The following is a 12366-nucleotide window of genomic DNA, read 5'->3' as shown; positions in this document are numbered from 1 at the left end:
AGACAAGTGAATGTCCGTCAGTAGAGCAGGCGCACCAGAGAGGCTCACAGCTCGCTCATGTTTATTCTCTATTCAGACTGATGTGTGTTGAGCACTGCCTCCCCGCACGCGCTCGCTCTCACAAATCAAGAGTCCCTGACCGTCCGTGACATCTCTACAAAATAAAAGTTGACAAGAAAGAACAATACTAAAGTATATTAAATAAAGAATAATATACATGGACAAATAACTCGTGTATTAACTATATATTTTACCACCCATTTAGTGTATTTATATTTATATATTTAAATGTTGTATACATTTTGTTAATATCTTTAACCTAGATGTAAATAATAATAACAATGGCATTATTATACTTTCATAAAAATATACACAAAATATGAAGCGGTAAAAATTAATAATAGGAATAATAATGGAGCACCAATACAGTTATTGATAATAATTGACCAACAAATCAAAATATTAGAATGATTTCTAAATGATCATGTGACACTAAAGACTGGAGTAGTGACTGCTGAAAAGTCCAATTCAATTTTAAAATATATTAAAATGGGGGGGGGGGGGGGGGGTACAAAATACACTCGTATTTCAAAAAGGCAATAATGTCATTATTATATGTAACAAAAAATGAAGACTGGTGTTAATTACATTAAAATATATTTTAATATATTTTTTTAATACTGATAATGTCATATTACTTTTTTTCTGTATTTTTCATCGAAAAAATACAGACAAAAACATTTGTTTTATATTATATATTCATATAATTACTATTAATATATCTAATATTGAAGTGAGATTTAGTACCTCAAGAGTTAATATAAGAAAATACTTCACCAGAAAATACTTGGTTTCATTCTTTATTTCAGCATTGATCACTGATGTTCCCCTTTTAACTCAAAAGCTTTTTAAAATTAAGTTTAAGGTGTACAGTAAGACACATGGGATTCCTGTAATGCAGTATTCACAGTGTCAATTCATCAGCATTTGAAAAAATAACAACCACATAATAATACCTGAGCGAAAACACAAATGACAAGATATTTAATGTAAGAAAGTAAACAGAGATTTATAGTCTCTTGTATTAATAATGCATAGTTATAATAATTGTTCAAAAATAATTTTTGTGCAAGTAGCAGGACAGACAACTAAAATCAAATTACAGCCACCAGCCATAAATTCTCCTCGGTAATGTCTCAGTTCAGTCAAGCTCAGCTGTTCATCCTTTCGATCCATCCTCACTGATGGCACTGAAGATGTTTTAGCAAATGGTTCAGAGACCACAGAGAAAAAAAAATCCACAAACCTTAAACTATAATGAGTTATGCTATATAAAATCAATGTTGAAGACTTTGCACTGTAGAAGAACAATGTGTTCTAGTCTAGTCAACTCATATTATTGCTAATGAAAACATGCTGAGTTGAGTGTGTGCACTATAGGTGGTTCTCTTGGGAGTTTAACAGGTCCTCTGTCATCGACGGATGAGCGCAGAGACTGATAAACAGCCCAGAAACAGCAAGATGGACAAGCTGATTGCCTCGGCCCCACCGCAGTCCTTAGCATTTTCCTAAAACAGACCATAATATGCACCAGCGACTATATTATTTTACATTGAGACAAGATAGTAATCAAAAGGCATTGCTGCAATACATGTCTGAAAGCTGTCTAGTATGCATGTGTTTACTTGAGGGTGGTAAGCGTGACAAGACTCAGGCCTTCTTCGTATCTTCTGAGATCTCATGCGGTCACATTTCACTGATGCATTGTGTGCTCAGTGGTTAAGAAAAATGAAGAAAAAGCAACAAACCATAGATTTATAGCTCGATCCAGTTCACACATATACATTTTGAAATATAACATACTTTGTAATCCACTTGAAATTACATTTTGGGTCGCTTGTTTAAAAAATCTATAAAAGGTGCACCCAGTAATTTCCATGGAAGATTTCTAATGAAGTAAATGTATACTGGTTGCACCTTTAAGTGACTAAACGGATCTCCTTCAAAGCTGTGATTCATCTCCTCAGTGTGTGGTCTGTGGAGCCTGGTTTAGCTGGGGTTTTAAGGATATATTTGACCTCTTTGGGCTCCATGGTGATGGGTGCGTACTGCCGAGAACAGTCACAGTCTGCCTGAATCACCACCAACAGCAAGTTACTATCAGGAATCTGATTAATTACAAACATCCTGCAGGCAATTAAAGAAAGACAGAAAGGAGAAAGATTAAGAACAGAACAAAATGTTCTTTTGAACAAGGTTATTCAGAACAAAATGACAGTATTTAACCATTTCAGTAATGCAGATACAGTTTAGGTTAGAGTGTTGTGCCAAGTAGACGCTCGTGAAATGAAGTCATGATGACCCCAGGAGGTAACAATAGCAACATATACTGTAAGACTTGATCACTTTACACTAGAAACTGTACATCAACCAAACATAAATAGTCATTTTTATTATTTCATTATAGAATGTCTTTAAGATATTTGATGCAATTAGTGCCAAAGGACAGACAAACTGTGCCTGAAAATTAGCTTACTTTACTTATAGATTCAAAATCATAGTTTAAAAAGTGAAAATATATAGACATTGTATAGAAGTTTGATAAATATTTGCTTGTACCATATACATTTTTTTATGTAATTTAAAGTGCTAAGGATTTAAGGGATGAGGTGCAAGAGGACCGTAATATCAGGAATAAAGCAATATGCTTAAAATAGCTATCTTCCTAAATATTACTGTCATATGCTCCATGTTGTTATAATGTAGCTTTATTTTTACAGTATATTATTTGTCTTCACCACTAGAGGGCGTCAAAAAGACAGGAAACTACTGCATGTGCTTAAGGTTCTCATAATTACAACCTTACATTTTGCAAATATGACTTGTCAAGAGCTTATATATATATATATATATATATATATATATATATATATATATATATTTAAGTGTGAGATATTATCCCTTCAATCCAAATCCATCTGTGGTCAAATGATCTATGTGTGTGCTTACTTCTGACATCTCCCACACTTGATCATGCTGTTAGTTTCTTTGATTGACGGCTCATAGACGAAGCTGGGATACTCGGTGTCACAGGGCTGCAGGATGTCCCCCTTTGACTTCTTATTAGCTACAAAACAAATCTACAGTCATCTTAAATTGTGTCCTTTTATTTTGAAGTGCCATAAGCCCCTATAATACTTCTATTATACACTTCCACAACAGTGTGATTTCAATAATCTAGAATCTAGCAATAAAACTATTATTTCTCTGCTCTCTTTTTCACACACAGCACTAGCAATATCACACACAGTGATTGGAGACAGCACTTACATGCATGGAAAAAGGTCTTGGCTGTGACACGTCAAGATGAAGAACGGTTACAGAATTAAAGATATGAGAGAGAAGGCGATGAAGAAGGAAGACACAGGAACACCCACACGAACAGGTGAGGGACACAAATGAATGATGAAATGATGGTAGCTTTTTTGCTTTACACATACCCTCTGCAAAGGGATCTGAGTGCCACAGACTGTAGATGTTGAAGTCCAGTAAAAACCTGGCAGAGAGGAAATCGTATGATTTTACAAAGCTTGAACTGAGTCACTGATGCTTTGAAAGCGCAGAAAATGTTTTAACAAACAGCCACACTTACAACAGGAAGTTTGACAGGAACCATCTCAGTGCTGCCAAAAGATTATAAAAGGGCTGAGGGAGGAAGAAAAGCAGAATGATGGAAAAAAGAAGGAAGAATAGAATGAAGCTTGCATCCTTTCATTTCAATTACACTGAGAATTCCCGTTCAAGAACCTATAACAGAAACCATATATCTTGTCTTTTTTTCTTCACACCATCAAGAAATCACCATCTAGATCAGCTGTGACCTGTGACCTCCACCCATACACAGTGGATTGCAAGAACAGCAATGCAATGCTTTACAAGTAACACTGATAGCATCTGATGCTTGTGTTCTGGTAGACGTTATTCAAACAGACAGGACAATGCTTACACTTAGCAGGGGTCGAGCGCCGCTGGCATAGTGAGGATTCACCTTACACATGGCCTGATAGTCATAGAGTAACACTCTGTGGGAGACACGCAGTGACAGCATTTACACCTTAATGCATTACGTCACATTTTGGAAGTGGTTCGTTACACACAAAAAAAGTTCTGGTACCTTTTAAACATGCCCATTTTCAAGAGCTGAGACATCACCGACCCATCAATGTTCCCCAGAAACTTTCCAACCTACAGAGAATGCAGGGACACGTGGCTTTGAGACATTGCAGTTATTTATTATTTACTTCAAACGGGAACAATGACATCACAGAATGAATGCGTCTGTATAAGTTCTTTTTTCCATAGGCGTGCTGACTTTACTGTTCAATAAGGAACTGAAATCAAATTTTAAACAGCATGTGTGCTCTGTAAGACTGCAGGCCCACATCAGAGTCAGCGTTTACTGCACCCAGCGTGCTGAATTATTCAGATAACCCCTGTTATCCCTCCCCTCCTCTATATTTACCCTGATGATGCACTGTTCTCCCTCTCTGTCTCTCTCATAGGACCGCTACTAATGATGGAAAACACCTCATGCATTTTATCTATTCATTCATTCATTTCCACTTTCCCCTTCTTATGCTGAGTCAACGTCAAATAGAGCTTTTTTTAATCTGTGTTATTCACAGCATAGAAGTCCTTATTTAGTTCCCATTTTATTTCATGACTTCATTGACTTTTTTTTTGACCGTGACCTGTTTTCAGCTGAACCACTTAAACGGCACTCTAGATGAAACTTTACTGCGTGTCATTTCCCATCTTAACCTAAATCTCCAGGGCTTCGAATGACTGCAAGCAAACACTAAAGAGGAATTTTCTATTAATTTCTAATAAATCAATATTCATTTCTAAACAATAAACTACATTTAGATAAAAACACAGAATATGTATACTTTATACAAATTATCTATATATAGATAGATAGATAGATAGATAGATAGATAGATAGATAGATAGATAGATAGAAAGCTATAGACACACACAAACACACACACATGCATACTTTTTACTTTTATATTTTTACATTACAGATGTTTGGGTTGTGAATGTCATTTCGTGTTGACTTTAACCTGTCACTTTAAGTGCTCTTACATCAGACCTGTCCTTAGAGATGATGATGAAGCCATTACTGTCAATGACGTAGCAGTTAACATCCTGCACACAAACACAGAAAAGGAAGTGCATTTGTCAAACTGAATTAGTTTTATGGAGGACTGGCGATACATATTTTTTGCAGATATGTCTACAAATGCTCTAGATGCCCAGCACTTATGCACTATAAATACTACACTGTAAGACACTCACCGGATTATCGGCACAGCTTAGAGGACAAAGCCCGTCTACACCTGAACACTGAAAGAGAGAGAGAGAGAAAGACATTGAAGAAGACAGGTTAAAATAGTGCTGATGATGATGAGCGTTTACGTTTTTATGGTATCTACTCGAGATTATTCTTGTATTTGTAATGAATACATACATCTGTGTCATCCGCCTGATATCCATCCAGATAATATGAGCAGCGGTGGAAAAAAAGGAAAAGCGTTAATTGATATGAAATCACAGGCTCAGAACTAATAGCTTTAAACTTAACTCCTGCTTCTAACATCTCTGTTGTGCCTTTAAGCTATCACATGGTCTGCGTAGGCTCCTGTGTGCTTTTACTCTAGCCATGTATCAGATAAGAATAGGGACAATAGAAGCAGAAACAATTGCTCTCACAGGGACCTGTAAATATTTATTATAGCTTGTCAAAAAACCTTAGATCATGTATCTTAATTTAAGCATTTGTGTGTTCTTCAGAGGGACCGCTGTTTCCCTAAACATCCTAAAGATACATTTATTTACTGGAATTTTTAAGCATTGTGTCTTTTTTATATATAGTACTCTACTGCTAAAAAGTTTCGGGTCAGTATAAGATATACATAATACATATATATTTTTGTTAATAAATGTTCATCAATTATGCATTAAAAATAAATGTTAACAGTAAAATGCAACCGTGAAGACATTTACATTATTAAAAAAAATAAAATAAAAATAGATAAATCAAATAAATGCTGTTATTTTGAAACTTGTATTGATCACATACGGTAATCCCCCCAAAAAACTCAAGGTTTCCACAAAAATATTAAACAGCTTTCAAACACTGAAATATTTCTGATCAACAAATCAGAATGATTTCTGAAGGGTCATGTGACACTGAAGACTAAGTGATGAATGCTGAATATTCGGCTATGCCATCACAGAATAAATTACACGTGTTAAAATTTAAACAGATATTTTAAAATATAATAACAATTAAAAAAAAAAAATCTGAATTGTCGATTATTCCCTTGAAATTGTAATTGCGATCATTTATTACGATTATCACAATTTACATTGAATGATCTTTATACCATTGTTTGATGCATCTGCATGCCATATTTTTATATGAAAATAAACAAGCTGAAAACACTCTAAGTCGCAGGACCAGCTAAACTATGAAAAAAAGTGTGACTTATAGTCCGGAAAATACTGTAATTCTGCAGCTCTACATAACAGACTACTTCCTAAAAACATTAAAGGAAAACATAAAAAATTCTTTCTTTCTTTCTTTCATTGGCTATTTGTTTTGTTTTTGGTTACATTTATGCTTAAGGATGCCAGTGGGGTAGGGAAACAAGCTTCAAAGATATATATGTATACTCTCAAAATATTTTATCTTGCACAACTTTGCTAAGCAAGTAAATTTGTCTTGTTTTAAAGATGATGCATGTGTGTTCTAGTGGCAAAACTTTGCTTTGCATTATTCTCAACTAGGACTAAGAATAACCGTGCACAATTTACACAGATATTAATGCCGGTCTCTCTCTCTCTCTCACTTAATGCATGTTTCATCTTATGTGTGTGCTGTGTTGATGATCCTTACATATTGGATTTGGATTTTAAAACTTCAAACATTCAAACTGTAAATAATCACTGTGGAGTTGTCATTGTCTTTGACTTTGCTGAATAAGGCAATAGTTAATATCGCTGCAGTCACAGGGGTAATGTGCCAGCAGAGATGGAAGAGCGTTCAGGGAGGCCTGGAAAATCCCAGGGGTGCGAGAAAAATGAAGAGTGTCCTCCCTGAGGAGGATGTAGAGAGTGATATCGCATTCGCTCCCCATTCTTTTCAAGTGCCGTCTGGACTCTCCCACCCCTCTCTCGACTAGGGCTGCACGATTCTGGATAAACTGAGAATCACGATTTTTTGATCTCATATAGAGATCACGATTCTCCTACGATTCTTTATTATTATTATTACTATTAACATTATCATTATCACAAGTATATAAATTAATTATTTTATTTTGCAAGGATTCTTTAAATTGATCAAGTGTGACAAAGACATTTATAACAAAATATTTCTATTACACACAATTATTGTTCTTCTGAACTTTCTATCAAAGAAACCTGAAAAAAATCTACTCATCTGTTTTCAACATAATAATAATAATAATAATAATAATAATAATAATGTTTTTTTTGAACGGCAAAACAGCATATTAGAATGATTTCTGAAGATCATGTGACACTGAAGACTGGAGTAATGATGCTGAAAATACAGCTGCACACCACAGAAATAAATTACATTTTAAAATACATTCAAGTGAAAGCAGTTATTTTAAATGGTAAATATTTCAAAACTTTACTGTTTTTGCTGTACTTTGGATCAGATAAATATAGTTTGGTGAGCAGAAGAGACTTTAAAAAAACATTACACATCTTATGGTTCAAAAACTTTTGACTGGTAGTGTATATATAATATATTTAAAACCCCAGTTTTTTTAATATTAGAATGATGAAAAAGTTGTTTAGATCACTGATTCAACGACTCACTCATAAACCTACTACACTTGTTTCATTTCTGGATGAATCAGCGTTTTTGAACGATTCTCTTGAATGAAAAATTAATTAATTGACAAATAAATTAAGACACTTGTCGCCACCTATTGGTGAAACAATGCAATCGACACAAACGTTATTTAAAGCGCAGTACTTTCAAAAGGGGATTTGTTATATTATGATCGCTGCCATATAGACATCAATGTTTATATTTAAACTATAAACTTTATCCCAGTATTTCTGTGATAATATAAATGACTGTAAGACAGATATAATACTGTGTAGTTGAAAAGACTGTTTGTGAAGATGTTTCTTAACCAAACATGGTAAGAGCTCTCTCTGTGTCAGCGGCAGTGCGCGCACGGATTTGAATGATCCGGTAAGACTTTGTCAAAGGTTTAACAGACTCGGGGAATCGTTGTCTTTTAGAAATGAGATCGAGAGGGTGTCTGAATCGAGATCGCGATCTTTTAACGATTAATCGTGCAGCTCTACTCTCGACACTCAACATCTTCTGTTAGTATCATAAATGTCAAACAAAAGCCGGAGCCAAGAGTGTCACCACTAACATTATTGTGTTTGTCTTCACCTCCCATCACAGAATGCACAATGTTTAAACAGATAGGACACATCCGGCCTGTATCTCACACGCTTATGTAGATATCCTTGTGGAGATCCTGTTGACATTTGTTTTATAATATTATAGAATAGAATAGAATAGAATACTTTCTTCAAGGTTAGCAAAACCTGAACGCAGCCACAAAAATAAACATGCATATACGGACAGCAAGCAATACATTGTAATTGCAGTAGATAATTTGATAGATTTGTTTTAGTACCTGCGTGGCTATGGACCAAAACCTTTTTTCCAACATCTCAAGAGTCATCTGTACACCAATGGCTAGGCAGGAAAGAAACACAGACACAAACATTAGAAAAGATAGCGATTTTAATATTTAACATATCAAATTAAATACACAAACATATATGAGGACAGTTGACAGATACTTGTTTTTTTGTTTTTTGCTGAAGACCCGTTCCATTTGACTGGGATATTATCCCAGCATGCATCAGTACCCACCCACTGTCTCAAAATTAAACATACAAAATGTGCTGATATTTTATGTCTCAGTCCTGATAGCTCATTCCTCAACCCTATACCTCATACTTCAGTTTATTATCTCATATATCAAACCCGATACCTAATAACTCAGTCTGTACATCACAAACGTGTCCCTCATAAACTACTGCTTTTTACAGAACATGGTTTTGTTGTTTAAGGACTCTGTGTAATTAGTAGGACAGTTAGAATTTGCAATTAGCTGACGGATCTGATTAAACTGCAGTAAATTGTTCGTTTGAGTAAAAATCTTTTAACTTCAATAATTCAGAGAGAGAGAGAGACCAGAGCAGGACCATGCATCACGCTGAAGCTAATTAATAGAGTTGGATAATAAAGAGGCAGAGAGTGGAAGGCAGTGTTGGTAATAGCTGCTCGGGGCGGGGAAGATGGCTAGCAGAGGGGAGACAATCTTTTGAATGAATAGATTATAAAGCCCTAGACCCGGCAGACATACTGTAACAACACTGGAAGATTACAGTCACCATGTGTCCTCCAGCATCCTGAAGATTTGGACAACCCTGAAATGCAGATTACCCAAAAATAGTGACGAGCGAGCTCGCGGACGCATCCCAACACAGTTAGAAGTGTGAATGACGGAAGACATGTGACTCCAGCAGAGCAGATAATTTAGTAAATATCCAGTTTTCTGAGCTTCTGTCATTCTCTTTTCCACACAAACATCCCACACACAAAAACAAACACAATGATGTGATACAGCATGAACCAAATCCTCAGAGCGACAGCACGGCGAGCAGTCAATCCTACTTAAAAACAGATTTTACCATCTGACGGTTAAATATAAAACCTTAAATGAGGGAGCAGTGCGATGTGAGAGAAAAATGTGTGAAATATATGTGGCACTTTCCATGAATAGGCTATTGCAAATCTCAAATATTTCCTCTCTTTTTGCAAATGATTCATAAAATTAAGGTCAATATAAGCTGTTATATATTCAAATTTTTTAATATGAGGTTTTTATATAAAAATTTTATGGCCTGCTACTAATATGTAAATTAGGTTTATAATCATTCATGTTATTTTGTCCAACAAACAAAGCAATACAGAGTCAATCTCAATTATCAGACAAAACGTAATAAATGAGGCTCAATGAAGCTGCTACTTTTTATTTATTGATACAGTAAATACTTATTTGCAAATGAAAAAATGCAATCGGTACTACAGTTTGTCTAAAAAATTTAGAAAATGCTTTAAAATTTGCTTGATTTTGTGCTGTGCTGAAAATAGGGTCTAAACTTTTTTTAAACACAGAAATGTATGTGCTTAAAATGACCCTGCTAAATATTTGGTTTTGGTCATTATAAATTATAATTAAGAGTAAATTATTTAAAATGAATGTTATCAATAGAAAATTGGGGCCAGATTTACTAAACGAGGTAAATTAGTGTTAAAGCGCAATTCCATTTTAAGGCATGAGTTAAATAATGGCGCAAATACCAGTATATTGATGAGCACAAACATAATTAATTAATGCTGCATGATTTATTTTAATTCTCTCCTCTGTTAAATGTTGCGTCTGAAAGGGAAACTCCTACAAATACATATTCAATAAGGTTAGGCACAGAAATAACTGTCCATGCCTTTTCAGCGCTAATTCTTCACTGCACGTCTTTAGTAAATCCTGACAATACTATTTTATTGACAAAAGATGGTTTGCGCTGGCACAAGCTGTTACTAAATCTGGCCATTAATGTTAAAAACTTGTTTAAAATGTTAATTTAAGATAAGTTACAAGATAATATACATTTAATAGTTTGCAAAAAAAACAAACAAACATGGTTTTGTGCCTCTAATGGTTTTAAAATAATGATAAAAAAAAAAAAACCGTATAATTGTCAGGGGTGCAGTGTATAATGGGCGCATGGACGTAAACGGTCTTTAGTTTTAACACTGGACTAGGGAACATAGGTACAGATTAGAAGTAAATACATTGGCAAATGAGGATCATTAACGAAACACACCTGAACCTAATGATACACTCAGACGGAGACAGAAACTAGGTCAAACAGAGCACGGGGGGGGGGGGGGGGGGGGGTTACAGTATTACTGACAGTAATACTGTACCAAATTTGTGGAATGAACGTCAGAGTAAAATCAGAGACAGAGAGGTGTGTGTGTTCATGAGTGTGTGAATGTGTGCTATTTTAATTATGTAAAACAATACCTCGTTATTTAAGAATAAGATTCGTCTGGTTGTAATAAGCTTAATGTCCAGGCTTCAGCTCGTGTGTGTGGGATATTGAAGTAGAGATTAACTGAGTGTGTGTGAGAAAATTGTACTTCATGTATTGTTTTAACTGGTTCACTGATCTGCGCAGTGGATTCTGCTATACTTTATTATTTTAAACTTAGCTCAATACGCGTTTCAAATTCGAAATTATATTCATATATACTAATTTATGCTAATGTAGTTAATATCTATTTTAATATGCCAGGACTGAACTGCAGGGTGTGTGCAATGGCAAGCAAAGCAGCTGGGTCTTTACATTGCAGATTATCGCACAGAGCTCAAGTAGCATACGCTAACAGTGAGTCAAAAAACACCCTCTCAATCCCCCCACCTCTCTCTCTCTCTCTCGGTTCCTTTCCCTCTGTTGCTTAGGTAACATGATGTCAGCACAGCCCCTACCGACACCTTGAAGACTAACCACCAAAGTATGACACTGTCCTCAACGTGAGCAGCACACACGGGATCATCAATGTACACACCCACATGCACACTTCATAACATACCGGCTTCTGATAAGGAGAGAAATGGCATGGTAAGGATTTAATGGAGTTGTAGTGCTTTTTCTTGTCAATGTCTGGCATGTGAAAGCATGTGGGTGGCACTGAGGTCCTTCTGAAGTACACGGTGTGTTGCAACAGCCCACAACACACAGGAGGTAAACCCTTCTGATGTCTCTGAATGCTTTTCCTCTTATAAATAGCTGCAATGGATGCATTTCTCCTTTTTTTCTGAGGTGCTGGCCTGCATGCCATTATGCATTATTCAGAACACAAGGCAATAGCAGGAATGTTTGTATACGTGGATGACATTTGGTATAGTTAGTCCATGGGAACTATGTATGATGTCAGCACTCTGAGGACATCACAGAGTGTAAAATGCATCGCTGCTGGCATTGGCTACATGTGATTGGATCAGTCTCTCCGTTCATCTATCCATGCATACATCCATTCATCCATCCGCACATAACAAGGGAGAAATATCTTTTGTCAGATAGATTCACATGCAGCCATTAAATGCAGCAATGCTATACATAATTGATACACTATAGGTCAGATCTACCGTGATCCAGCTC

At 35.6% G+C, this 12366-nt stretch overlaps 2 protein-coding genes and 1 long non-coding RNA gene across 4 annotated transcripts in view; 1 reads left to right on the top strand and 2 right to left on the bottom strand.

Moving 5' to 3' along the window:
- Window positions 1–138, bottom strand: part of stk38l (serine/threonine kinase 38 like) — an 8995-nt gene extending 8857 nt beyond the window's left edge. The window contains exon 1 of the mRNA XM_052555140.1: window positions 1–138. This exon is cut by the window's left edge and continues 66 nt beyond it. The gene's annotated coding sequence lies outside the window, so the exon portion shown is untranslated.
- LOC127956884 (uncharacterized) overlaps window positions 1–12072 on the top strand; it is a 16770-nt gene extending 4698 nt beyond the window's left edge. Inside the window, exons 2-3 of the long non-coding RNA XR_008153655.1 lie at window positions 3290–3445; window positions 11667–12072. This is a non-coding gene — a long non-coding RNA (uncharacterized LOC127956884). The remainder of the gene's footprint in view (window positions 1–3289; window positions 3446–11666) is intronic.
- Window positions 845–12366, bottom strand: part of cacna2d4a (calcium channel, voltage-dependent, alpha 2/delta subunit 4a) — a 37991-nt gene continuing 26469 nt past the window's right edge. The window contains exons 28-40 of one of the 2 annotated variants that reach the window (XM_052555138.1): window positions 8763–8824; window positions 5534–5548; window positions 5362–5409; window positions 5149–5211; window positions 4175–4245; window positions 4007–4082; window positions 3653–3705; window positions 3501–3556; window positions 3331–3351; window positions 3010–3127; window positions 2072–2187; window positions 1686–1768; window positions 845–1568 (exon numbers count right to left, since the gene is read on the bottom strand). In XM_052555138.1, the coding sequence (XP_052411098.1) occupies window positions 1473–1568; window positions 1686–1768; window positions 2072–2187; window positions 3010–3127; window positions 3331–3351; window positions 3501–3556; window positions 3653–3705; window positions 4007–4082; window positions 4175–4245; window positions 5149–5211; window positions 5362–5409; window positions 5534–5548; window positions 8763–8824 (878 nt within the window). In that variant the 3' untranslated portion in view covers window positions 845–1472. The remainder of the gene's footprint in view (window positions 1569–1685; window positions 1769–2071; window positions 2188–3009; window positions 3128–3330; window positions 3352–3500; window positions 3557–3652; window positions 3706–4006; window positions 4083–4174; window positions 4246–5148; window positions 5212–5361; window positions 5410–5533; window positions 5549–8762; window positions 8825–12366) is intronic. The other variant, XM_052555139.1, reaches the window with a different exon arrangement.

This window comes from Carassius gibelio, chromosome B4 (assembly GCF_023724105.1).
Source record: "Carassius gibelio isolate Cgi1373 ecotype wild population from Czech Republic chromosome B4, carGib1.2-hapl.c, whole genome shotgun sequence".
Taxonomy (NCBI): domain Eukaryota; kingdom Metazoa; phylum Chordata; class Actinopteri; order Cypriniformes; family Cyprinidae; genus Carassius; species Carassius gibelio.
The sequence above is the reverse complement of the archived record's forward strand: the minus strand, read 5'-3'. Positions and strand labels throughout refer to the sequence as shown.